Genomic DNA, 26,342 nt, shown 5'->3' with positions numbered 1-26,342 from the left:
CGACGCCACCGTCGCGGGCGACGCGGCCGCCGTTGAGGACCTGCGCAACGCCTTCGGCTTCTCTGACGCCGACGGCAACGGCCTATCCACCACCAAGCTCATGCATGTCCTCTGAGTCGCCAGTGAGTCCGCGTTCGCCGTGCAGTGTCGTCGCATTGTCGAGGCCCATACAGCTGGTCCTACCGGCCTTGTGCGCCTTCACACCGGTGTAGACCATGGTCGGAACGACTCCGATGCAGCCCATTCTATCAGTAGCACGAGCGTGGCCTTCGTGAAGCATATGGACACTGACGAGCTCGAGCGTCGTCTAAGACGTTTACCACGGTGTGCTGCGCGAGGATCGACGAAGCCGCCGCACGCCAGATGCTCGCAGGGCATGGAGCGCGTGTGGTGCCCGCGGGACGTTGCGAAGTTCGGGCGTCGTAGTCGCCGGGTGTGTTGTTGTCAGGGACGTGAACGCCGTGAGGGACCTGCGCAACGCCTTCGGCTTCTCTGCGCGCGGAATGCCAGTGAGGCGCGACGGAAGGGAACGCAAGACTCCGTCACGTGAAAAAAAAGAGCTTCGAATCGATCTGGCTCCTTGGATATTGGTTGGAGGGTGGATGGCAGGAGTAAAGTTACGACGTGACTTGCCTGAGCAAAGTCACCGAATCCGCGTCCGGAGTGGAGTTGAGCTGTCTCGGAAGCGCACGGCACGAGACGACGGAGACGGGGGAAAAGAGCCAAACAGGGCCGGCCTACCGGAGCCGGAGGCAAGGACGGCGTGGGCGTGGGATCACGAGATGACGAGATCGAGTACGAGTACGGAGAATGGCCGTGGCCACGTGGCACGCCGCGTTGCACTCCATTTGTGCCGCTCCAGGCCAAGCGGAGAAATGATTTTATTTTAATATATCTAATCCGATGAAGCAAGTCAGGGATTGCGTCTTTGTATAGTACTCTTGGTACGGTATAAACAACTCATCGTCCTTTTCATGAGCGGATAATATTTGGCATGATGTTATGAATTTTCAATTGAATGCTAATGCTGATACAGTTGTGTAGATGTTTGGAAAGAACGGTAAATTCACTGTTAAATCTATGTATAATGCTCTTACGAGTTCATGCACTGGTGTTCATCGTAAAAGGATATGAAAAGGTAAAATCTCTAAAAAAAATTAAAATCTTTCTGTAGTTCATGGCTAATGAAGCTATTATGACTAAGGGGAATTTGAGGAAGAGAAGTTGGCAACGGTGACTCTAGTTATCTGGCTAGTTCAAATGTTTCCGTGCTTCTAACATTCCTATGAATCTTAGAACAATGTTGTTGTGGTGTGAGAAGTAGTTTCCATTTGGTAAGAAGTTCCATCATCCATGAGAGGTTGCTGTCATTTGTTGGGCAATTTGGAAATATAGAAATAAAGTTGTCTTTAAGAAAAAAAAATCCACTGGCTGTCACACATGTGCACTCATGATTATTGGTCAGGTCTTTATAGAGAATTAGACAAGGAACGGCTGGTGGAGGGAGCTAACACAATGTTGAGGCTCGCCAAAGAAATTCTCATGGCCCAAACCAAAGACAAGTGACGAATCAGCATCTTTTTGAAGAAGACGAGCCATTTGGCTCAATCGCTTTTGGTGGTGTTAGCTGCGCTCAATCCCTCCTGTTTGATGTCTGCATCATCAAGACATCTCTATTTTTTGTCTGTCTATATGTTTGTAAGTATTTGAATGTTTCGTATTTCCGTTAGCTCTAATAAAAATAAGGTTTTTCCGTGGAGAAAAAACAGCTCATCATAATGTGCAAGCCGGAGGTACGGAGATTATGTAAAATAAACATAAAACGCGCCACGGATGAGAGGATCCCCACGTGTCCAGATTCAAAAGGTTCGGTCTAATGACTGAGACGTGTACAGCATCTCCCGGGGATGGCTTCCATGGCTTGAATATTGGCCATTTATTTTGCGATAGAGTATAATGCACTATAGTTCCAAACTTTTCTCATATTCTCATTTAGGTTAATACACTTGATCATATAGATTTTTTAATTTTGAAGTCATTTACTCTAAGTTCGTTCTATGTCTAATCATAAACCTGTTGAATTCACACTGCAAACAAAATTTTTTAAAAAAACCGAAGAACCCAAATGATCACTTTGAGGGTTGTTCAATAAAATATACTTTCACTGTCCTGAAATATAAGGGATTTACTTAAATTGACTATTTTAAGTTTAACTAAATTTATAAAAAAAATACTATTAACATCTATCACATCACGAAGATAAATTATGAAGAAAATATACATAATATATGTAGCTTGTTAGTATTGTTAATATATTTTTTAAAAAAATGGTCAAACTTAGAATTGCTCAATACTATGGTGAGGAATTAGGTCATGATTTTTGACCCATAACAACCATCAGATCGGTTGTGAGCTACACTTTTGGTCCAATATCTGGACCAATATAGAAAAACTAAGAAATAGTATAAGCCAATCCAACTTAACCCTACATGTCCATCAGGCGGGCATGAGTGAAAAAACTGAACCCATGTCAAGCTTCGACTAGGTTCGAGGCTGGCAAAAAAAATGATGGTTTTTTTAGCTTAACCTGAACCCAACATAGTTCTTAATGAGATCTAAAGATAAATGTTCACAACTAAAAACCTCATCGTCTCATGACTCTTAAATGGGACGGTGAGAATAATAGAAGGCCAACAAACTGCCCATCTCGGCTTATCAAATCCCATGGCCATATCAATGAAGCATGAGTGCATCTTCATGCTGCGCCATAGGGTCGTGCTCTCACAACATCTGAAGAAGGGGTACTAATTAAGTCCTACTTGTCTTGAGAAAAACTATTTTTTTTCCAAAGAATGGACCTTCTAGCTCGTGTTTCATTAAGAGAAGAAGATTCACTCTAATTTTTATTTTAAATTTATAGTTAATTTTTTCTGTAAAATAAAATTGTTTCGGATTCACCAAACCTATTCTTATCACTTTCTAAAGGAATTAAAAAATAAGAAAAATTAAAAATACTAGAATTCTAGATTTCTTCAAATGTCTCTCACTAAAATATTATAAAATTAAGGATGGGTAGTTAAAAAATATTTATTAAAATACAAAAAAAAGATTGAATAATTTTACCTTGAGAAGAATTCTCATTGAGCTTTATAAACAGGAACGATTTGCATCTCCTTGTAGGAAGCCTAATCGCGGCCATGTAGTGGAGAGGTATGAGCTTCCTAATCGCAGCCATTTAGTGGAGAGGTATGAGCAACTGGGAACAACCACAGGAAAACCAATTTTCACTTTGGATTGTAAAATGCAGATATTGCGAATTGTAAAGAAAGAAACAAGGATTGCATGGCAATTGTCATCCTTAATTATTGATTCTCTTTCTTTGCAATGTCTATAGTACCCCTAGCCGCTATGAGTTTATATTAATTATTGTTATATATATATATAAGTGTTTTTTTTTGTCGTGTGCTGAGTTACTCAAAATTATAAACAAATATGATACATCATCCGTGATTATCTCCACTTGGAATTCTGAAAATCAACTTATAGCTAGAAGACATGTATTGTTTCCAGTAGCGTCCAGCCCTTATCCACATCTCTGTGTTGCCTCAAAAAAAACACATCTCTGTGGATAATGATTAGTAATAGAGGAGCAAATAAATAACCCCATCATCTTTCTTTTTTTAAAAAAGCCCATTACAAGACATGTATATTATGTGCACCCCGTGGGATAATCCTGGTTGTATTTTAATTAATTTGATTTGAAGTGCACGTCGTGGTGCTCCCTCTGCCTTAATCTGAAGCTTTTTTTTTAAAATAATTTTTCGCCTACGACACGAGGAGAGAGGCGAGAAAATGAAACGAAGAACCGAGCAAGTACTGTGTATACAAGTACGAGTACGATGGTGATGCAAGAGAGACCCCAAGAAAAAGAGTTAAGAAAAGGACGGGCCGCCTCTTTGGTAGCCCATATACATCCGCACATGATGTGCTGTGCCTCGGGTGCAGAGGACTGCACGACAGTACGTCGCACAGGTCAGCGAGACGGCGACGCAGACCTGAAAGCCATTTCGGCCGGTTCCTCTCATCTTCGGTATTGTTTCCGCAAAAATTTTCAAAATTTTTTCGTTACATCAAATCTTGTGGCACATACATAAAATATTAAATAAAAATAAAAAATATAACTAGTTATATAATTCACCTGTAATTTGCAAGACGAATCTTTTGAGTCTAGATTTTCCGTCACATCGAATCTTGCGACACACGCATGAAGCATTAAATATAAATAAAAATAATAACTAATTACACAGTTTACCTGTAATTTGGGAGACGAATCTTTTAAACCTAATTAGTCTATAATTAAATAATAATTATCAAATAAAATTAATTTTTCGCAAACTAAACAAGGCCGTTCATCGGAGCCGGCAAACGCCGCGGCGGCAGATCGAACTGCGAGCCATGGCCGCCGCCGGATGAAAAATCTTGAAGCTGTTTACTTAAATTTATCTGCTACATCTATGAGTCATTGAACAATATTTTTTTCTTACAATAAACAGTATTTTAAAGTCAAAAACCAAACAAATAAGTTATCTGTTTCTCTGCTCAGTAGTCAGTAGCTATCATCCCCACGTTCTTGCAGCGTATCGTCTTCGTCTTGTATGTGTGTGCGTGTGTGTATAAAGACGCTATCCGGTCATGCATGCATGCAGTTTCTTGCGCGAGTGTCCAACTGGGAGGAAGGAGATTAACAATGGCTTAAGTGGCTATAGCTTATCACCAGGATGAGCACCACACCAAGTCACCAAGGACGACGGCGACAGAGGAGATAGTAGAGCCGTGCTTGGGTGCGCAACACAACAGGATTGCTTTGCTTCCTTGTTCAGGCCAGCTCCTCTTTTTTTCCTAGCTAAAAAGAAATTAATGGCTGTGTGGTCACCACGCAATCAGTTCTCGCTCGTGAAACACAGCAGAGTCACAGCTTATGAGTATACTCCTATCTAACTGGAATGCGACGCAAGTCGATGACGCCGCGGCAACCATGCGCTTTACTTTCAATTTTTTTTTTTGCAAAATAGAAATAGTAACATTTTCGTTTATATTTGACAAATATTGTCTAATCACTAACTAGGTTTAAAAGATTCGTCTCACAAATTATAGATAATCTATGTAATTAGTTATTTCTTTTATCTATATTTAGTACTCCATGATATGCTACGAGATTTGATATGATAGGGAATGTGAAAAAATTTGCAAAATATTTTGAGAACTAAACAAGGCCTACATAGAGATGGCAACGGGTACGTACATGACGGGTAGTGGTCATCCGTACCCGCACCCGCGAAGTCTAAATTTTACCTGTCGGGTTACCCGTACCCGCACACGGGTAGGAAAATGATTCCATGCCCGCACCCACGGGTAATTTCTATCCGACGAGTAACCCGCACCCGCTAGTATACCCGATAATTACATATAAATATCATACAGTTACACACAAACAATCATACTAAGCCTCCAACAAGTTACAAACTAATATTCAATTCATATGATAACATCAAATTCATATACATATAGATTATGAGAGTTTAGTTGGATTTAGACCAAATTCATATGCTATATAGGCTAAAATGATAAGGGTGGCTAGTTATTTTCACGGATACTTTTTACCTGTGGGTAGGCGGGTATGGGTAGTAAACACCCACACCCGTAACCCCCCATAACCGTATAGGATTTTGTCCAATAACATACCCATGAGTAGAAAATTTATTTCATACCTATTTTTTTATCGGGTAAAACCCGTCAGGTACTCAGGTTTCAAGTACCCATTGGCATCTTGAGGCCTACATGTAAAACGCAGCAGGGCCTCTGAAGTCCGAGGAGACCAAACTTTCTCTTTGCATGGACGAATTTATTTTGTATTATATATAAAAAAACTAAGGCTCTATTTAGTTTCAAAAAAATTTCAAGGATTTTCCATCACATTAAATAAAGTATTAAATATAAATAAAAAATAACTAATTGTACAATTTATCTGTAATTTATGAGACAAAATCTTTTGAGCTAGTTAGTCTATAATTACAATAATGATCTAATATAAATAAAAAATGCTACGGTAGACGAACCAAAAAATTTCGAGAATTAAATAAGGCCTAATATAGTATTATATAAATAATTATATATAGCTAAGGGTCTGTTTAGATTGGGAACGAAAATTTTTTGGGTGTCACATCGGATGTGTCGGAAGGATGTCGGGAGGGGTTTTTAGAAACTAATAAAAAAACAAATTACATAGCTCGTCAGGAAACTGCAAGACAAATTTATTAAGCATAATTAATCAGTCATTAGCATATGTCTGTAGCACTTAAGGCTAATCATGGAGTAACTAGGCTTAAAAGATTTATCTCACGATTCTCAACTAAACTGTGTAATTAGTTTATTTTTTATCTATATTTAATGTTCCATGTATATGTCCAAAGATTTGATGGGATGAATGAAAAAATTTTGGGTGGAGAACGGGCCTAATAGAATGTCCGCAACCCAAGAAGGTTCGTTAAAACTCGATCAATGGGCCTGTTGGCTTCGAGTGAAAGGCAGCTGCTCCTGTATGGGCTTTAGTAGGGATTTTTCTCTAGCTTCACAAGGAAACCGTGCGCTTCCCAGCCACAGCCCACTAAAGTCACCTGGTCAGCCCAGGCTGCCAGACGCGCACCACTTCGGCACGGCCCAAAAGGACCAGCCGCCGCCGGCCGAACCCCACACGGCCACACCGCTCAATCCAGCCTCCGCCTCGCCGCCGCCGCCGCCTGTGCCGCTCCGGGCGCGCCGCGTCCATCAGCCATGGCCCCCCTCGCCCGCACTCTCCGGAGCCTCAGCCAGGCGGCGGCCGCGCGGGAGGGCCCTCTCCTCGCGTGGCTCTTCTCCTCGAGGTCGGCCGCCTTCTCCTCCTCCGCGCCGCCGGAGTACGACATGCCGTCGGTGACGTGGGGCGTGATCCAGGGGCGCAAGGAGCGCCTCGTCTCGCGCGTACTGGCGCTCGACTTCCTCCGCTCCGCGGGCGTCTCCGACCCTGCCGGCGAGCTCGAGGCGGTCGAGCTCCCTTCCTCCCTCGAGGTGCTCCAGGAGCGCCTCGACTTCCTCCTCCGCCTCGGCCTCTCCACCGACGACCTCTCCAACTACCCGCTCCTCCTCGCCTGCTCCCTCCGGAAGAACGTCATCCCCGTCCTCTCCTACCTCGAGAAGCTCGGCGTCACGCGCGCCCGCCTCGCCGCTTTCGTCCGCGCCTACCCGGCCTGCCTCCACGCCTCTGTCGCCGTCGACCTCGCTCCCATGGTCAAGGCGCTCCGTGGCCTGGACGTCGATCGCCAGGACCTCCCCCGCGTGCTCGAGCGGTACCCCGACGTCCTGGGGCTCAAGCCCGACGGCACAATCAGCACCTCCGTCGCTTACCTCGTCGGCATCGTCGGCGTGGCGCCACGAGACATCGGTCCCATGGTAACGCATTTCCCTTTCTTCCTTGGCATGAGGGTTGGCACTACCATCAAGCCGTTCTGCGACTACATCACCTCCCTCGGGCTGCCCATGCGGATCCTAGCGAGGATCCTAGAGAAGCGACCGTACATTCTCGGCTATGATCTTGAGGAAACGGTCAAACCAAACGTGGAGGCATTGCTCAGCTTTGGCATTCAGAAGGAGGCCCTGCCATTGGTGATTGCACAGTACCCATCCATACTCGGGCTGCCACTGAAAGCGAAGCTAGCAGCACAACAGTACTTCTTCAGCTTGAAGCTCCAGATTGACCCAGATGGGTTTGCCCGTGCGGTTGAGAAGTTGCCACAGCTTGTAAGCTTAAATCAAAATGTGATATTGAAGCCTGTGGAGTTCCTCCGTGGACGAGGGATCTCCAATGAGGATGTTGCTCGGATGGTGGTCCGCTGTCCTCAGATTCTACTGCTGCGGATCGAGCTCATGAAGAACAGTTTGTACTTCTTCAAGAGTGAGATGAAGCGACCAATGAGTGAATTGTTGGAATACCCAGAATATTTTACTTACAGCTTGGAGTCAAGAATCAAGCCTAGGTATATGAGAGTTACAAGTAAGGGTATTAAGTGTAGCTTGGATTGGTTCCTGAATTGCAGTGATATGAGGTTTGAAGAAAGGATGCAAGGGGATTTTATTGAAGGGGATGCACCGGGACCTTTGTTTACAATGGGTGGGAAGCTTCAGATGCCAGGCAGCCAGCTAGTGTCGGATGATGATAACGAGGATACTGATGATGAGGTGCTATATAGGCGGACGGTCATGATCTAGTGAGTGTAGTTTTTTCTTGATGGTTTTCTTTGAACATAGCTGTAGTGACAGTAGCTTTTGTGTTATTCATGAAATTACAAAAATCACCCCATTTTTTTTTACAGATTTGGTGGAGGATAATCCCAAAAGTCTTTCATGACATGTTTCCAGCAGTATCATGTAAGCAAGCAAGTACTGGTTTAGTATTTTTTTTGAACATGTCAAACAATATCTATTATAGTTCTGATAGTTGGCTCTGGATTCTTGAATGCTAGGTTGTAGGGTATAAATAGCCAGATCCTTAAAAGCTGTAAGCTGAAGGACGTAGCTTGTGGATTGTGGTGTAAAAATTTCTTTTAGCTTTAGTATTTGAAACCAGAATCCATAATCCGAAGCTAAAACAATCAAGCCCTTAGAGAAATGTACAGGCTAACAATAAGCTAGAGGCTCCATGGCAGGGAATTAGATAATAAAAGGGCAATAATCTCTCATTAGGAATGTATAGAATACCAATATTTGCTACCCTGTTATTATGAATTGGTGTGTGAACACAATTTAATTATAAATTAAATAATTGTAAAATTTGAAGTTATTTCTAGTTGGTTGTCTAATTTTTCATGGCTTGAAGTTTATATTATCACTGTCAGTCAATTGTATAGTAGCTTGTTTTTATTTAAAATATAAATATGTTTACTATGTAGGCATCCTCACATGCTAGGTGAAAAGGCACCAGAACACGATTGATGAGCATTCTTTTTGGCACCAGCTACAATAGTCTGAGTGCTGCCCTAGCAACAACTCAAGGCATTGGCAACGACACTGATGGTACTTGAGCACACAACCTTTGATCATATGCCCCAGAGATGAGAGTGGGTGGTCCATTGACAATGTAAACAGGAGATTGAAGAGTTGTAGTAAAATGGATATGACGCGCTGGTAACAAAAATCTCCTTCCAGCTGAACAGGTGATTGTTTCATTGATTAATCAATCCTACTCTAAGACAGGTCAGGGGGTGGTCATGCAATAGGATCAGATATTTGTAGCATGTGCATTATCTACTATCTGTAACTGAAATGTTCCACATAACTTTTACACTATGAAATAGAATCTCGTGTACAGCTCGATAGTCTTAGACAAGAAACTTTGTTTACAGGGAACCAAGATACGCAGAGAAATAATACGATAGAAAAAGAATACATATGTGATGTCTATATAATTTGATAAGTATAGAAACTATTTCATAGTTTGCGGGTTAGAACTGCCCATTAACTCTGATTATCATGCGCCCAGAGGTGAGGGAATAGAAAATACTTTTGCTATGTTTTATAATTATACTAGTAAAGTCGTGTTTGGAAGACATGTCCAAACCATCACGTGAATGAACTAGTCCTACAAAAGGCACTGCGCCAGCTCTATAAATAAAACTGTACCATGCAGCTAACGACTCGAGACGTACACAACAGCTAAGAATCTAGCAATAGTTTGGTAAAACTCACTTGTTAAATCTTGTGATTTGGTAAGTTACTAATACATATGGCAAAGTGAGATTTTTTTCTGTCTCTAATAGTTTGTCAATTAAGTTTGATAAACTTAAAAGAAGATCCACAACTAACAACCAAATCAACTAATCTGTTGGATAGTAATTTAACAAATATGGGGACGCGGTGCTGCTGGATGGCAAGTTGCTAAAAGATGGTAACCTATTTACCAAATTGTTGGAGTGACTATTTTCTAGTTTTACCAAATAAATAAGAAATAGCAAAGTTTCCTGTAGACAACGAGCAAGCGCGCAGCTCAACTAAAGAAGCCTACTAGAACAATGGCAACGTTTGGAAGGGCAAGACCTGCTCTGCCAGTAATCGCATGGTCTTGCGCCATGGCCACGGCGCTAGCTCTCGCGACGGTGATGCCTGTTACTTCGGGAAAGGAAGACGAGGCGGCCGCCGTCTCAACGATCGCGGCCGCCTCGCCGGCGTCCACCACGAACGTGACGTTGCTCTGCCGGTCGACGCCGTACCCGCGCGCATGCGAGACCGCGCTCACGTCGGCGGAGGCGCGGTCGGCGCGGGGCCCGTTCGCGGCGTCAGTCCAGTTCGCGATGGCTCGGGCAACGACGACGCGCGCGCTGGCGCGGAACCTCTCCTCGTCCGCGGCGGCGCCCGCGCCGCCGGCGCCGTCGTCGGGCATGCACGACTGCGCCGAGCTGCTCGGCATCAGCCTCGCGCAGCTCCGCGACGCGCTCGCGGGGTCCGCGGCCGACGCGGACGGGGCCACGACGTGGCTCAGCGCCGCTCTGACGAACCAGGGCACCTGCCGCGACAGCCTGGCCGCCGTGCCGCTGCCGGACGATCCCGCGGGGAGCGACGCCGTTCGCAGGCAGGTCGCCGCGCTCGCGCGGTTCATCAGTACAGCGCTGGCGCTGCACGTCGGGAAGGTCAAGAAGGGCGAGACCGCCGCCGCCGCCGCCGGCGTCCCGCCGTCACGTGAAGGCACCGCGTTCCCGTCCTGGCTGTCCGAGAACGACAGGAAGCTCCTGGAGTCGTTGTCCCCGGCGACCACTAACGACATCGTCGTCACGCCGGACGCCGTGGTGGCGCTGGACGGCAGCGGGACGCACACAAGCATCAACGAGGCGATCGCCGAAGTCACGGCGGAGGTGGACACCGAGGCGAGCGGCGGCCGCGGAGTAGGAATCTCCAGGAGGAGGAAGGTGATCCACGTGAAGGCCGGGCGGTACGAGGAGAGCGTGAGCATCTCGTACCAGCAGGCAGACGTGATGCTGGTGGGCGACGGGAAGGGGAAGACGATCATCGACGGCGACAGGAGCGTCGCCGGCGGATACACCACCTGGTCCTCCGCCACCGTCGGTACGTACTACATGGCACATGCACGCAGGCGGCAGGCATGCCTGCATCACAGCATCAGCCCTTTGCACGAGCACGTACCTAGACTTTTGATTGAAGTGCAATGAATAGCTTAAAGTGGATCTTCCAACGGGCACGACGACTAGCAATTGAAAGGCATTCGAAGCTTTATTAATACTCCTATTTAATAGCCACTCGTATAAAGTATACTAGTACCTCCAAAAAGGCGTTGTTCTAGTTTTTGTACTAAGATAAATTTCTTGTAACTCTGACCAAGCCTAAAGTTAGATTCTTTAATTTAAACCCATCTCTAAATCTTCATGGTGGATTTTTACTTGTTAGTGTAGATAACGTATGTCTTCGATGTTTCTAAACTATACTCTAATTCCCTGTAGTTTTTCATAAGTCAAACTTATCTAACCTTGACCAAACTTTTGAAAATAAATTAGCACCTACAAACTCAAGTAAATGCATTAAAAATATTTCATGGAGAATCAACAAAACTAATTTTGGTGTTGTAGATGTTTGTATATTTTTCTAATGGTTAAAATTAAATTAGTTTAGCTTAGTATAAAGCTAAAGTGAAGTATAATTTGAAATGGAGGCTATATTTTTCTTTTTTTAAAAAATAGTTTAAGATTACAGGCCTTTGACTTTGGACAAAACTAGAAAGATCTAAAATTTAGAATGGATGAAGTAGCATACACCCATGTCCCAAATAAATTAAGTGCATATCTCGTATTCCATGAAATCAACCAAACTTAAATTTGACTAAAGTTTATAGAAATAGTAGCAGCAATTATGTCTTAAATAGATTAACTATAAAAAAATATATTACTCTGCATATATTTGGTATCATAAATGGTATGGTATTAGTATTTCTGATAGATTTGGTTAGAGTTGAAATTAACACAAAATTAGTTGACTTTTTAAAAATGAGATCGTGCACTCTTTCTTTTTTTGGGGGACGGATAGAGTATACAACTACTAATGGTTGCATTACGAGCACCAGCAAATGCAAGGAGTGTGATGCTTCTTTCTTCACCACCCTGCCGAAGAAAGAAGCATTCCTTGACTTACCGGTAGGCGGTACTTAAGGAGCATTCTGGGCAGAATAATTGCGACAGCTAGCCTTCCAACAAAACTCCTAGCTAGGACGCAGACCGACTTGTAGGCTAGCGATCGCAATTGAGATCGAGATGCATCATGCATGATCCGGCTACAGGTGCTTCACTTGCGATGTAGTCGTTCACAATCACATCTGAATGCCGTTCTCATTCTTTCTTCAGCTTCTCGACACACGGCAGCAACGTATAGTACACTCATTGGCTTTTGTTAATTAGTAGATACTATAATTTGAGCCGGTCCATGCATGCATGTATGCAGCTGCCATGGGCGCGGGCTTCATCGCCAAGGGCGTGAGCATCCTCAACAGCGCCGGGCCGGGGCAGGGCCAGGCGGTGGCTCTGCTGGTTAGCGGCGACCGCTCCGTGGTGTACCAGTGCGAGGTGAAGGGTCACCAGGACACGCTGTTCGCGCACTCCAACCGCCAGTTCTACGGCGACACGGACGTCTCCGGCACGGTGGACTTCATCTTCGGCAACGCCGCCGCGGTGCTGCAGCGCTGCGGCATCCAGGCCAGGAGGCCCCGGCCGGGGCAGCAGGACGTCGTCACGGCGCAGGGCCGCGCCGACCCGAACCAGAACACGGGGTTCTCCATCCACCGGTGCCGCGTCACCGGCGCGCCGGACCTTGGGGAGACGCCGGTGTACCTCGGCCGCCCGTGGCGGCGGTACGCGCGGGTGGCCGTCATGGCGACCTCCCTCGACGGCTCCGTCGCGCCGGCCGGGTGGCTGCAGTGGTCGGGCCAGCCCGCGCCTGGCACCCTGTACTACGGGGAGTACCGGAACACCGGCGCCGGCGCGGCGACGGCCGGACGGGTGACTTGGACTGGCGTCCACACGTCCATGTCCACGGAGGATGCCGCGGGGTTCACCGTGGCGAATTTTATCATGGGGGACTCGTGGTTGGATGCTACTGGAGTGAAGTATACTTCGGGACTGTAATTAATTAAGGAACGTTGTCATATAAGAACATGAACAGTTTGGTCTGATGCTTCAGAAAACAACACGAATTTCGTCTCGTTCGTATATTGACTAAGTCGATGTATGCTCATACTCATCATCATGTAAATATTGCTGAACTCCAGATAGCTGATCCGATCGGCTCCGTCTTCTTATTCTTATTCATGTGGTTGCTGTCACACACGACAGAGCTCCTCCAGATAGCTGATGGTGGCTCCATCTTCGTATCATTTCAGAGCATCCTCGTCTTCCAAGACCCCAAGCGTCGACAGCTCGATGAAATCAGTGACCCGGATTCCCATGGGCCTGCACCACAGTTTGATGACAACAGACAAAAGGCAGATCTGGGTTCAGACATTCTGATTTTTTTTCTGATCCTGTTCTGTAACTTGTGTTGTGTTGTAGTACAAAGGAACAAAGTGATCGATGGATGCAGTGAAGTGAGATGCTAGCTAGCTTAGCATGGGTTACCACCAGTCACTACCATGGGAAGCAGGCCTTCTCCGGCAGCCGCATCCCGAGGCGAGGCCCTTCGTCGAACCCTTCGCAGATCACCTCCCCGCTGTCGTCTCTGTAGCACACCACCCCTCTCACCTGGTCCTCAAACACCTGCGTGCACAGATAAGTAAATAAATAAATTCTCACGAAAGCCAGATTCATGTGCAGCTTCACTAGAAGCTATGGGAGCAGTAGCTAGCTAGATGGAATGCCGCTCACCGTCTTGATGGATCTTGCGGAGCTGGAGGACGGGAAGTGCTCGTGGCTGCTGTGCGCTGTGGCGCTGAGCCTCAGTGTTGTTACCTTGCTTTTGCTTGTGCTGAATCTTGGGACGGCGGCGGTGGAAGGAAGGCCATGGAAGGAGCTCCTGATCGCCATTGGGCTCTTGGAGCGAGCGAGCCCTTGCCGGTTTTGGAAAAGAAAAGGGTGATGAAACAGTTGATAAATAGGAGCCAGCGCTTCCCAAGAACGAACTTATTGCATTCTCGATTTGGCACACTGGTGCCTGCCTGACAGTGGTTGGTTGGTGCTGAACAAGACGGCATTTCTAATTTCTTATATGCAATGCTGCCAAAAGAAGAATACGCACAGAGTCAGGGCATATGAGGATCCTGTCAAGCTCACAATTGCTAGTGGAAATTACTTCATTTTTTTTAAAAAAAATTATTACAAATGTAGAGCTTGAGTTTCTTTTACAAACAGATGTGATAACTAGTAAACACTAGGAATATAGTTCAAAATTTTCGTTTTAAAAAATAAATATAGTTCAAAATATTTGAATAGAGTTTGCACGCAGAGCTGCTTCATTTTCTTTTGGAGGTGTTTTAAGGGTCATTTAGCACTGTTATTTCATTTGGGTGCTTATCATGCTCTTTAGTTAGGGTTTGCTTTCCTAACCAGTCCCACCATAGGCATTATCCGCAAGATTGTTGATAATATATTCTCTAACTGCTAGAACCGACAAATCCTTATCTGGCGATGTGGTACACTAGACAAAAAAAAAACAATTAGATATCTGTTGTCGATGGTGGGCCAAAAGAAACCAATGTGGTATCTTTACGACTATTCTGTTCCATGATTTACGAATTGAAATGTTTATATCACTGTTTGTATTCGAGATAGAAATTGCACCTCACCGCTTCAAACATGCTAAGGAATTTATCACCCCTCACTGCCCCTCCCCATCCAAAACAATATATATGTATACATTCCCGCAAGACCTCTGAGGAATTTGACTTTACCCAACTAGATTTAACCAAGACCTCTGAAGGAATTTGACTGTACCCAACCAGATTCGTCGCATCCTAGTAAGTAGTAACTGCACCTCAGAAACAACTGCAAGCCAAAATCTCAAGCATGTAGTGTATACATTCCCGCAAATCAGCATGATTATAACCTTGAAAGCCAGATTTCTCTCGAGTCACCCAGCTATTGTGACTAGTGTGAAGTTACATTGACAATGCGTCAACGCCTAGTTGATTCGCTGATGATTTATTTACAGAGTGCAACCATAATTCAGCATCGGAAGGCCGTCCAGGGGTTCACATTTGCAGGTCTCTTCTGCAGCAGGGTTTTAGGCCGCAGCACCTCATACCATCCACTGAAAAGTGGACCACTTCCTTATTCACATGTTTTCGTGCCATTCCATCGCCTCTTGGAACAGAAGCCCAAGCAGAATACAGTGACTGTATGGCCTCTTCCGACAAACCGTTACAACTAAGATCAAGCACCTTCAACTGCTTTGCTGAAATTAGGGCCTCCGCCAGTTCTTCAATAATCTGACAAGAAGAGTAAGAGTTTTTCTGCGATGAACTTGCACAGCTCCTATGTGGACCAGATATGGCATGGTGGGCATCATTATCTGCTTCATCTTCACTATCTGGAACCTGCATGTTCGCAAAATCTATGTCCCCTGGAGCTATATCATTCTTTGTTTCAGGGTTATTGCATTGTTTTTGCTCAGCAGTTGTTGATACTTCCTGCATGTCTTCATCATACTTTATTGTTCTCTCTGACTCCAAATTCGTGTTCTTAGACATGCGCAGCTCCTCTAATTGGCTATTTTCTGAAAGTAGAAGATTATTAGATAAATGTAGAGATTGATGTTTCAACAAAATTGTTCCTCACCTGATAATGATTGAATAACACGAACAATTCCAGCAAGTCCAAGATTGCATTTGTCAAGGGTGAGAGATCTAATGCTGCATTGGGGATTTACAAGCATTCCCTGTATAGCATCACAGCCCTGCATAATATAATGTAACGCAACAGATCAATGCTACTGAAATATGGGGATACATGTTACCAAAGCATATGAGAGTAGGAATTAAACCTCCAGATTAATTGGATTTCCTCCAAGGTTTAACTCAAGAATATTGATCCGAGAGAGATTTGTACAGATTTGTGTCAAATCAGGTGTTGTAAGCCCACAATTAGACAACTCCAACCTTAGTAATTCTTGAGATGTACAAGACAATGCCTCAGTAAGCTTAATTGTCTCCACCTACATAAACAGCAGCACCAGATGAGATGACATATTGCTTGTGTACAGGCTGCAAACACTAACCACAAATGGAAAGCAAAGCTTTTCTTTTTTCTCGAACGCAAAGCCTTTCTTTCGAACAAAAGAAAATGGAAAGCAAATTACCGGTCCAATGGAAGTTCCACCCAGCAGAAGTCCTGATAGGCACGAGGATTGTGCAAGGAGGCACAGCTTATCAACCATTAACTTGTTCAGTTTTATACCAGTCAGGCTTAGTTCTGAAAACCTGCAGGGACAACATGCACGTGTGGTCTATACTTGCGAACACCTTAGTATTTATCAACACATATGGACAGTTTCTGCTAACCTTGTGAGAGACGCAAGTTTGGATAGAAGGTTAAGCATTGTATTGCTAGAAATTGGGTGGTTCTTTCCTGTCGAGGGTACAGAATTTTTGAGCATTTGTAAATGGACATTGCTAATATACAAATCAAACTCGCCGGTGGGGGAAAGACCGCCCCCACGGTATTGTACTTAAGAGAGAAGATCTCAGTACCCCGACCGACGGTGGGGGAAAGACCGCCCCCACGGTATTGTACTTAAGAGAGAAGATCTCAGTACCCCGACCGACGGTGGGGGAAAGACCGCCCCCACGGTATTGTACTTAAGAGAGAAGATCTCAGTACCCCGACCGACGGTGGGGGAAAGACCGCCCCCACGGTATTGTACTTAAGAGAGAAGATCTCAGTACCCCGACCGAGAAAACCCCCGAACCCCCGCCCCATCCGTACACAGGGAAACGTAACCCTGGGGTGTGGGCCATCTCTTTACCTGTGCTTTGGCCTGGGGTGAGCGAGGGGATTTTTTTAACCACAGCCTGAAATTCGCTTCCACGGGGAATCGAACTCAGGACCTGTGGAGTGCCGCTCGAGTGTCTTAGCCACTAGACCAAGCACCCTTTGGCTGCTAATATACAAATCAGAAGAGAAGTAGGCCATTATGAAAACAAGAAGTACCTAATGAGAGATGTGAAAGGACAGACCCTTCATGAAGTGCATCTGTCATCTTCTGAACGGTTCTTGACGTGATAGAACACTGCTCGACATTCAAGCTATAAAGTGCTGTAAACAAAGCAAATACATAACATACAGTTTATGAAGCAAAAATAAATTGTCTCCTTCCCAAAAAAATGGCTTATGTCAGTCAATGAAACAAAACAATAAAAAACAGGGAAAGACCTGGCTAGCCGAGTAGCCGTATCCTACCCCCCCCCCCCCCCCCAAGTCACCAAAAGAAGTTGTATGCATTTCTACAATTCTACTGATGTATCAAGTGCTACATACCTTTGCACTTTTGCAGGATTGTGAAAAGATAAGAACTGCATGCATCAGTGAGGCGATTCCCAGATAGATTAAGTACTTCCAATCGATTGGTCAAAATAGAGCACTCACATATCTATTCAGTAAATAAAGAGGTAAAAAGTGGCTTAGCATTTTACAGAATATATATTGTAATGCAAGAGAAATTATGTTGAGTCGGGTCAAGAAGTGAGATCACTTGGAACAAAAACCAAATTAACTAAAACAAGTAAGCAGCTAAAATCCAATCCCTAGCAGATTCAGTCAAAGAGGATTCTAGAGTTTGTTTTATAAGAAACATTAATTTCTAAAAATACCAAAGCATCAAGAAATCTTTAGAAACTAACAGATTGTTCATCAGGTTTTTTGTATCCTGTTCCAGAACCATTTTGCAAGAAGACCCAAGGTCTTCCATTGATAAATAAATAAATAAATACTAGTGGACCTCAAAGAAATGGCTTAAATATCTTGCACTCTTGTACTATAACTCCATTAAGAAAGTGTATCAGATTACCACATGTTAGAATGATTTTTCTCATCTTTTTTAAACAGGACGCATGTTACATATGTGCAGAAGCTCAATGCAGAATTTCAAGCCAAAACCCCGATGGGGTGATAGGAGTATCATATTATTTCACTTTGACAGATAAGTTTCTAGGAATGTGAAAACCTGAAATAAAGCAGTTGGACCCAATCGATTACAATGCAAATCCAGAGTCAAGCCACCATATGTGTGACTCGATGAAGCAAATATATGCTGAAGTCTTTCAACTGTTTGGTTTCCTGAAATTTGTGGGCAGGAATAACAAATCAGTCCAATAAGCCATACAATCATCAATGAATTAATAACTGCTGAGTCATTCAAAATAATGTCCTTGAAAAGCTACAAAAGTCACGGCTTTAACTGCTTGGAATAGCACAAAGCACTACATAAAAGGGGACTGCTAGAACATGTTATGTGCTGCACTACAGGTACAAGGGCCTAAAGAAACAACCAATTAGCTGTAACTGATTTATAGAGCACTGTTGAAGTAATTATGAAATGAAATGACTGTAGTTACTGGAAAAAAGGCTACCTAGTAAATTATGAGAAAGGTCCAAAACTGCTATTGTTTTATGAGATCTTAGGGCATCAAGAAAGGACACAATTGACATATCCTGCAGTCCGCAATCAGAAACAATTATTTCATCTTCAGATACCTGTCAGAAAATAGAAGAAAGGAACATATTTGGCATTAGTTAAGTAGAGCTGCTTTTTGACACTCATTCAGACATACGAGCCATGCAATATCTAAAATGTTTACCTCAAGATTATATAGTTTCGTCAGCAGCTTCTTATTGGGTGCATCTGAGGACTTCATGCAGAAATCAACATACAATTTCATAAGCCGCTTTGGCACCCAATCTTCATTACAAATATGGTATGTCAGAAGATATTAACTGGTAAAAATATGGAAATTATGTTTCACAGTTTGATCATGATGCATTTCTATGCGAAATAATGAACTTCATCAGTGGAACCAGGGAGAAGGAAAGGGGCACACGCGGGGGAAAGGGTGGTGGTGGGGGACAGACAACATATAGATCTAGCAGGTGCTAGCTTTGTGTGACAAGCTCAAGTACACAATGGGTGCTGAAGAATCCAAGAATATTTAAAGTGGATAGAGGTAAAAGCTTGTCTTCCAGCCAGAACTCAAAGCCTCACAGCAACTACTAACAAAAAATAGAGTGAGGACCTTATTTTCTTATCGAAGAAGTTTAGTGCTCTTAAATAAGGAAACCCGAAAGTTGAGAGCTGCTGCTACATGCCATTTTTCCATAGCCCCTGAAGAGTGAACTTAGTACTGTAAACCATGAGTCAATGATAGTCTAAACTTGTATGAGGCAGTGTAATAAGTAATAACCTGCACTGGAAACTTTACACAGCTAAAGAGGAAGGTTTCTTAACATTGGATGGATAGGAACATAGTTAAGGATTTTTCCTATTGTCATTACAAGACATTGGAAGAGTTGGTAAGTTGGCACTGTCATTGTAGTAGGCTAGTATTGGTATGATGCAGTATACAAATTGCATATTCTATATTTCTATTTGGCACTACATTGTAGATTTGTAGTAGGCTAGTATGATGCAGTATATAAATTGCATATTATATATTTCTATTTGGCACTCCATTGTACTAGTAGGCTAGCATGATGCAGTATATAAATCGCATACACTATTCTATTTATGTACATTTTTCAACTGTTGAATTTGTTAATGCATATCCTATGCTAGCAACAAGGAATCGAAGGTGGGTTTCTGGGCAAGGGTTTGCTTGCATTTGAGAATAGACAAATGGGCTCTTCTCCACTGGAAGGTTTTTCTTGCCTATCAGCAAGGCTACTAGGCAAGGAGAGCAAGGGAAACAAACATGCCAAACGATTTTCATGTGTCCTAGTATCCATGCAAAGAGTAGTAGTCCTAAGAATATAGTTGAGAACAAGGCACTCCATTCTATAAAGACAATGAACATGCATACCATCAATAACAACATCAACACACTTCTGTTCAGAAATAAGCTGATCATCATAATATATGGATGCCGCATCTTCCAATACCTTTCCACAAAACTTGAGTTCCCCAATGATAGGCAATAGACCTAGAAAGTAATATATGAACGTAAGATCCCATCAGTGTCCCAATAATAGAAGACCAACCAAGCTAAGTAGGACAAATGCAGAGGCAACAAAGTAAACAGTAAATGACGAGAAAGCAGAACTTAGAAGACAAACCTTTGGCCCTTTTTTCATCAGAAATCTGAAGATAATATACACATGCTACTTCAACTTTGAGAGAGTCAATGCTAAAAGCACCTTCATGTACACAAGCGCGTCCATCCAAGTAAACCAGATGGCCACCGATTCTGAAGGCCCAAAAGTGCTGCAGAGGAAACATCCCATTTTATTCTACAGAAGAATATCCATAGTTGGAGTAACTGGGTAACTTGCAAGTAAATGCCTGATGAGGGTCTGAGGCTAAGGAGTATGCACAGATCCATCAGATTTAACTATGCACCTCCTGGTTCTTCAAATAAATAAATAAATATCACGAAGTGCCTCTTACTTTTTTCCCTCAGACATGCAAGAGAACTGTGCCATTTTATAAATAGGAGAAAAAAGGAGTTTGCATGAACAAACACCACACAAACAATAAGACAACAAGACGCACTCCAACCAACACCGTCTCAGACATGTAACTGTACATACACAAAGGAGGCAAAGTGATCCAGAGTGATGGTAGTAAAAGGCTAAAAGCATCCTTTGAGAAGGTTAGCAGCTCGATTTTATGTTAATTTTACTCTGGTCTATGGGCATGGCTCAATCTCAGATGCCAGATCCGCCTGGGGGGGGGGGGGAGGGGGTCAGCTGCTTCTATGCACATCAGCACATGTGTAGACATATCAGAGGTAATTGGCTGAAATGAACATAATACTGTCATAGAAACTTTCCACTGGGGGATAGAATAATTTGTGATGCTTTTCACTTGCTGGCATTCTCGAGAAATTATAATTTTAAAAGCATGGAAAGATAGAAGTAGCTATAATACTTACATTATTAGCATCTGTGGATTGAAGACCAACAACATTTTGGCTCTCATGCAGACTGTTTGAGCCAGGAGTACTGAACTTGGAACCACTTGCTGCTGATTTGGAGGTTGATCCCTTTCCTATACTGGAAGCACCTAATCCTATGCCTTCAAAAGCATGACCAATAGGACTACTTGATTTGAATGAACAAATACTCTCCTCAGCAGGACAGGGTGCATCCCTTGTTTGATTAGGTTGTAAAGTATCCTGCAGATGGATAGAAGCTCTCAATATCTAGTGCTTCAGGAGAAGTACAATAAAAAGTCAAGAACTGACTGCTTTAAAGTTTAAATTGCCATCAACATCTGGTGTAACCAAAGAGAACCAGCAGATGCTGTAAACCACATCATGGCCCTTTTGGCATATCTCCAGCTTCAAAAATTTCTTGGATGGGGATATACTAGACAAGAATTCGTGGAATTGGAGCTTGGGAGAGGGATATATTGAGGGTGTTTGGGTGAAGAAATTCTTTTTGCATTGCAAAGTAAAATATATATTTAAACTGCTATATATTAGCCTACAAACTCTATGCCCATGGGAGCTCGATCCCTGACAAATATGACTTAGATTTCAATTCCCATTCAAGAACATAAGCCTAAAGGATCATCAGTGTTTTGTTACCTGGTTTTTGCTGCTGTTTGCTCCATGATCTGCTGGCCACAAAAATGAGACGTCAATACAACTAGGAGGTAAATTTTAGCCATCCCAACATATGAATATGCAATGCTAATCAACACTGTACCTGAGATTGACATACTATCTACTGGACTAGTTGATGTCCTTTTAAATTGAATGATTTCAGGATTCTCATCGGATTCATCATCTGATAAGATCACACGGACACGTTTTCGGCGAACAGAGTGATCAGCACGTGATTTACTTAAAACTGTCCTAGTGCCTTCAGCCATATCACCTAGTTCATCAACCTTCTTAGAAGAATTACGTATGTCTTCAGCCACATCACATAGTTCGTCAACCTTCTTAGAAGAACTCCATATCTTGGGTGCCTTAATCTTGGATGAGCTTCCACTCCTATGAACAAGTGAAGCAAGCGTAACATCATCATCAGGTTCCTCAGAGTAGTTATTTGCAGCCTGCCCATAGTCATTCTCAGCATCAAGCATATTATCTGATGCGCAACCACCTTCAGTATCAGTTTCTGAGCAATAGTCACTGACAGTAGCCCTTGCTACACATTGATTCAGTGTTTGCTTCAGATTGTCTATTTTTTCCTGCATTTTCCTAAAAAATGAAGTCCCTTTAGTCTGCATAAAATGTAAAAATAATATTCTTTTGTGCAAAATCTGTTCTTAATAACTTACTTGGCTTCTTCAATATTATCAAATCTGACCATATAACTGTAATGCATATTCTCAAGGGCAGAAAGTTGCACATTAGGTAGGTCTCCTTCCAAAGCAATCCTGCATATGATATGATGCAAGCATCAGAAACTAAAGATGGAAGCACAAGAGCAGTTAATTATTAAAAAGACATTTGGCACGGGCACAGACCCAACACAATAATGTAACACAAAAACTAAAACGGCAATATGAGATTAAACAAATAAACTCTGCAATATGTTAAAAGTATAAAAAATGCTGGATGTTTAGGACAAGCTCAATCCCTTGATATATAAAGTGTTTCCCTAGAAGATTGCTGCAATCCAGAACTAAAGATGCAGCTATAATCAAGATATTAGCACTAACAATTTCTCATTTCTAAATCGTAAACTTTAAAAAATATAGTTTCCATTAATACAATAAATGGGTTCTCAAATGCCTAAAATAAATGTTAGTGAATAAAGCCTCCAATGTCATGTCCTATGTGTTGTTCATGGCCATTTACTTAAGATCACAGCATGCATGCTTACTTAAGATCTTCTGACTTTTGGACAGGAAGACGTCAAGATAATACCTGTAGCCTTCTTTGTAAGCTTGCAATGCACCAGGATAGTCAGCACAAGAATCAAGAACATTGCCAATGTTCACTTTCGCTAATGCTTGTCCCTGAAAGAGGACATCTCTTAGATGACTACAATTTGATTGCTCGCCCAAAAAAAGAAAAAAGAATCATCAAGTAAACAAGTACAATGGAAAGGTGGTCATACTAGGAGGCGAGACAGCATATTCGCAAATACAAATAAGGAAATATATAGACTAGTGACTCACCTCCAAGTTCCCAATCGACCGATATATGTCCCAACTTTTCATGTACCACTTACGAGCTTTACTGAAGTTTCTAAGCTTTTGGTATGATTCCCCTAGCAACAGATGAGAATCACTCAACTTTTCCTGATCGCAAAGTTCCTGTGCTACCCTTTTTTTCCCTTTTGAGAATTCCAAGTGCTGGAGAACAAATAGTTACATGAATGAGTCATGACATTATTATATTGCACCTCAGTGCATTGTTGATATCAGTGAGGTAAGCATAAATGCATTTGCCCTATTTGCACAATGTTTTAATCTTTTCAGTTCTGAAATTCAGAAAGTAAATAAACTGATCAATAGTTGGTTTTCAAACATAATATAGCAAATGAAAGTTATCTATGATTGGTTTTAATTAAAATCAGGCTCCCACGTTTATGTTATGTCTCAGGACATCAAAATGGGAATGGGCAGTGTGACTTTTCTGACGAAGCTGGTCACACAAAGACTATGTACCAAACCATTTCCCTTGGCACCAATCTAACATTAGAACACTAACACATAGTTCCCTCAAATCAGGTTACTTTTCTTTGCATTGCTCAGAAAAGTTTCCGGTTCACAGAGTGCAGTGCAAACATAGAATACAGGTAATTAAGTTGGAAGTGGTAATCCCTAATTGTCTAGATAAGTTACTAAGACGTTCCAAATAAAACATTCATGTTTCTGACAAACAAAACAGTATTTCCTATTTTAGTAAACTTTATGTTCAGATTCAGCTAACCAATTATTTTTTGGAGAGATCATATACAGTTCCAGAACTGCAACTCAAAAGATAAAAACAAGAACAATTGTGTCTCAGACTCTCAGTTCTTTCAGTCATAAAAGCTATCATGCTGATTACTCATGCACATGCATAAAATAGGATAAGAAATGAAAAAAAAAATCTTACTTGTAATAAGATCCAAAAATTAATAAAATAAATTATGATGAATATCCAAGTTTATAGCAAGGTAACTAAAAATCATGTACTAGTTACCATGCGGTCCGCTTACTTTTTTCCATGCACATATCATACTGGCCTTCTCAATAAGATTATCCAGCCATGCATGCTGATCAAGGAGGAGTTTCCTCTCTTTAGACGTTCCACGAGCATTAGAAGTGTCTCGGACAAGTTTTTTTAGCTTCTGTTCATCCTCCTTCAACTGCTCAAATACTTCAACTGCTTTTGCAACAGTTTTAATATTCTGTTTAATTTGTTTAATTAGAGCATCCTCATCTCCCAAGGATTTTGCTACTTGAAAAGCTTTATTGTAACATTGTTGTGCCTCATCATACTTCTGAACTCGATAATGCAACTCCCCCAGATTTATGTATCCTTTTGCCTCACCTTGAAGATGGCCTATTTTTTTACATATCTGTATATCCTTCTGGATGTGCCCACTGGCTTCTTTCCAATTCTGTAGTTCAGTATACACATTTCCTAGATTATGATGGAGCCTTGTGCGAGCGTCATCATATGAATCTACCTCTTCGTCGTCACATATCTTCAGACCCTGGACAAGTAGTTTCTCAGCTTCTTCAAAATTATCAAGTTCCAGCTCAAGCATGCCCATATTATTGTATGCATCAATAAGTTCTTTTAGAAAGTCCGACTTTTGAGGAGATTTCTCCTTCAGAATATTTGCCAGATTCATCGAAATACTAAAATACTTCTTTGCATTCCTTATGGCACTATGGTCATTTTCAGATCTTAGAAGGATCTCATGGTATGTTCTCCCAAGCTGCGTGGTAGCTCGCTGCTGCTCAACAAGGTCATCAGAATCCGTTGCAAGATGTAGATGCTTCTTCTGTCAAGCCAACAAACATCAAGGGAAATGGAAGTTTGAGTTCATGTAGCAGAATCAGCAAAATGTAAATTTTGGATTTATAAAGTGAGGTCTGAGTATTATTCTAATTATTAGCATCCCAATTATAACAACAAGATGTTAGTATTTAACACCACAGAGGCAGTGACTAAATCACCTAATGATCATACCTTGATAGATGTACATGTACTGTGACAGGGTAGATACAGCATAATTAGTAATGTAATGTAATGCAATCCAAGGTCAATAAGCGTGTGAAACAACTAAAACAATCAGCATGTACCTAAACCCAACACTGCGAGCCAAGTATAGGCCAAATCGAGGCAGGGGGTCACATATACATCACTAAATATCAGACATTTCAAACAATTTACAGTTGCACTACCAGAAAGTCCACACCACAGAGGAGAGGAGTGACCTGGTATTTGAGCGCCTCCGAGAATTGGCCGAGGCGGAGGTGTACCTCGCCGAGCGACTGGCAGGAAGGGAGGATGTGCCTCTGCGGGAGGTGCTTGACGGAGACGTCGTAGTCCGTCCGGAGCCACCCGAGCGCCTCGACGTACTCGCCGCGGCGCTTGTGGATGTCGCCGATGACGTTGGCCCAGCGCGCCTCCTCCTCCCGGTTCCCTACCGCTACCGCCTCATGGTACCCGCGCATCGCCCCCTGCAGCTCCTCCTCCTCCTTCTTCGACCGCCCCCCGCCGCCGCGCGCCATCGCCGCCGCTAGGGTTCAGGACCCGAGACCTGTTTTTTCTTCTTTTTTCCTCTCTCTCTCTCCACCCAGATTTTCCGTCGGAGGCAGGGAGGGAAGAAAACGCCGGAATGACCCGATGGAGGGGGATTCTCCCGCCAAATTATTTCGGGGCGCGGCCTCAGTTTCACTAATTTTTTGGCTGCGTTTCTCGTGGGCCTAAGAAGAAAGCATACACATAAGATGGGCCATGGCTTTGTAGGAGCAAGGTGTAAAGCTTCTGGGCTGTGTCACTTCCTTCGAGAAAAGAAAGATAGCCCACGGCCAGGTAGGGCCCAACATCGTTTTCCTGGGCCTTGTGTGCTCGAAAGAGCTGGCTGTGCAACAGCCCTGTAAGCCTGCAGCGGCGAACACACTAGCCGTATTATATCGAACTAACCCCGTCCATT

At 43.1% G+C, this 26,342-nt stretch overlaps 4 protein-coding genes across 5 annotated transcripts; 2 read left to right on the top strand and 2 right to left on the bottom strand.

Annotated features, from left to right (window-relative positions):
* On the top strand, positions 6,719 to 8,301 carry LOC8081953 (transcription termination factor MTERF4, chloroplastic). The gene has a single exon (XM_002454624.2). The coding sequence runs from the start codon at positions 6,832 to 6,834 to the stop codon at positions 8,299 to 8,301; it is 1,470 nt and encodes a 489-aa protein (XP_002454669.1). The 5' UTR covers positions 6,719 to 6,831.
* On the top strand, positions 10,101 to 13,249 carry LOC8082698 (pectinesterase). The gene is made up of 2 exons (XM_002454623.2): positions 10,101 to 11,148; positions 12,532 to 13,249. The coding sequence occupies exons 1-2, from the start codon at positions 10,101 to 10,103 to the stop codon at positions 13,209 to 13,211; spliced, it is 1,728 nt and encodes a 575-aa protein (XP_002454668.1). The 3' UTR covers positions 13,212 to 13,249.
* Positions 13,182 to 14,271, bottom strand: LOC8082697. Its single transcript, XM_002452888.2, has 3 exons — positions 13,947 to 14,271; positions 13,714 to 13,838; positions 13,182 to 13,535 (listed from the first exon to the last, which is right to left on the bottom strand). The coding sequence occupies exons 1-3, from the start codon at positions 14,103 to 14,105 to the stop codon at positions 13,457 to 13,459; spliced, it is 363 nt and encodes a 120-aa protein (XP_002452933.1). The 5' UTR covers positions 14,106 to 14,271; the 3' UTR covers positions 13,182 to 13,456.
* Positions 14,779 to 26,013, bottom strand: LOC8081952 (protein TONSOKU). Of its 2 annotated transcripts, none has more exons than XM_021460453.1 (20): positions 25,621 to 26,013; positions 24,390 to 25,184; positions 23,362 to 23,538; positions 23,108 to 23,199; positions 22,516 to 22,614; positions 21,936 to 22,435; positions 21,815 to 21,843; positions 21,158 to 21,400; positions 20,340 to 20,487; positions 20,087 to 20,206; positions 18,872 to 18,972; positions 18,644 to 18,767; positions 18,238 to 18,350; positions 17,553 to 17,664; positions 17,226 to 17,330; positions 16,577 to 16,643; positions 16,375 to 16,495; positions 16,060 to 16,230; positions 15,855 to 15,972; positions 14,779 to 15,792 (listed from the first exon to the last, which is right to left on the bottom strand). In XM_021460453.1, exons 1-20 carry the CDS (start codon positions 25,915 to 25,917, stop codon positions 15,269 to 15,271), a joined length of 4,056 nt encoding a protein of 1,351 aa, XP_021316128.1. In that variant the 5' UTR covers positions 25,918 to 26,013; the 3' UTR covers positions 14,779 to 15,268. The 2 variants fall into 2 exon arrangements, with proteins under 2 accessions (XP_021316128.1, XP_021316129.1); XM_021460454.1 differs by having other exon boundaries at positions 25,666 to 26,013.

This window comes from Sorghum bicolor, chromosome 4 (genome assembly GCF_000003195.3).
Source record: "Sorghum bicolor cultivar BTx623 chromosome 4, Sorghum_bicolor_NCBIv3, whole genome shotgun sequence".
NCBI lineage: Eukaryota > Viridiplantae > Streptophyta > Magnoliopsida > Poales > Poaceae > Sorghum > Sorghum bicolor.
The sequence above is the reverse complement of the archived record's forward strand: the minus strand, read 5'-3'. Positions and strand labels throughout refer to the sequence as shown.

What these genes read in the sequence shown, in the direction of transcription:
- LOC8081952 (XM_021460453.1), bottom strand. Translation starts at nt 25,917, where the DNA reads ATGGCGCGCGGCGGCGGGGGGCGGTCGAAGAAGGAGGAGGAGGAGCTG. An exon ending in TGTTGATGTTGTTATTGATG is followed by an intron (nt 18,973 to 20,086) that starts GTATGCATGTTC and finishes TTTGTAATGAAG; the next exon opens with ATTGGGTGCCAAAGCGGCTT. An exon ending in CCTTTCACATCTCTCATTAG is followed by an intron (nt 16,644 to 17,225) that starts GTACTTCTTGTT and finishes TACCCTCGACAG; the next exon opens with GAAAGAACCACCCAATTTCT.
- LOC8082698 (XM_002454623.2), top strand. Translation starts at nt 10,101, where the DNA reads ATGGCAACGTTTGGAAGGGCAAGACCTGCTCTGCCAGTAATCGCATGG. An exon ending in CTGGTCCTCCGCCACCGTCG is followed by an intron (nt 11,149 to 12,531) that starts GTACGTACTACA and finishes GCATGTATGCAG; the next exon opens with CTGCCATGGGCGCGGGCTTC.
- LOC8081953 (XM_002454624.2), top strand. Translation starts at nt 6,832, where the DNA reads ATGGCCCCCCTCGCCCGCACTCTCCGGAGCCTCAGCCAGGCGGCGGCC.
- LOC8082697 (XM_002452888.2), bottom strand. Translation starts at nt 14,105, where the DNA reads ATGGCGATCAGGAGCTCCTTCCATGGCCTTCCTTCCACCGCCGCCGTC. An exon ending in CCGCAAGATCCATCAAGACG is followed by an intron (nt 13,839 to 13,946) that starts GTGAGCGGCATT and finishes CTGTGCACGCAG; the next exon opens with GTGTTTGAGGACCAGGTGAG. An exon ending in GAGAAGGCCTGCTTCCCATG is followed by an intron (nt 13,536 to 13,713) that starts GTAGTGACTGGT and finishes ACTGTGGTGCAG; the next exon opens with GCCCATGGGAATCCGGGTCA.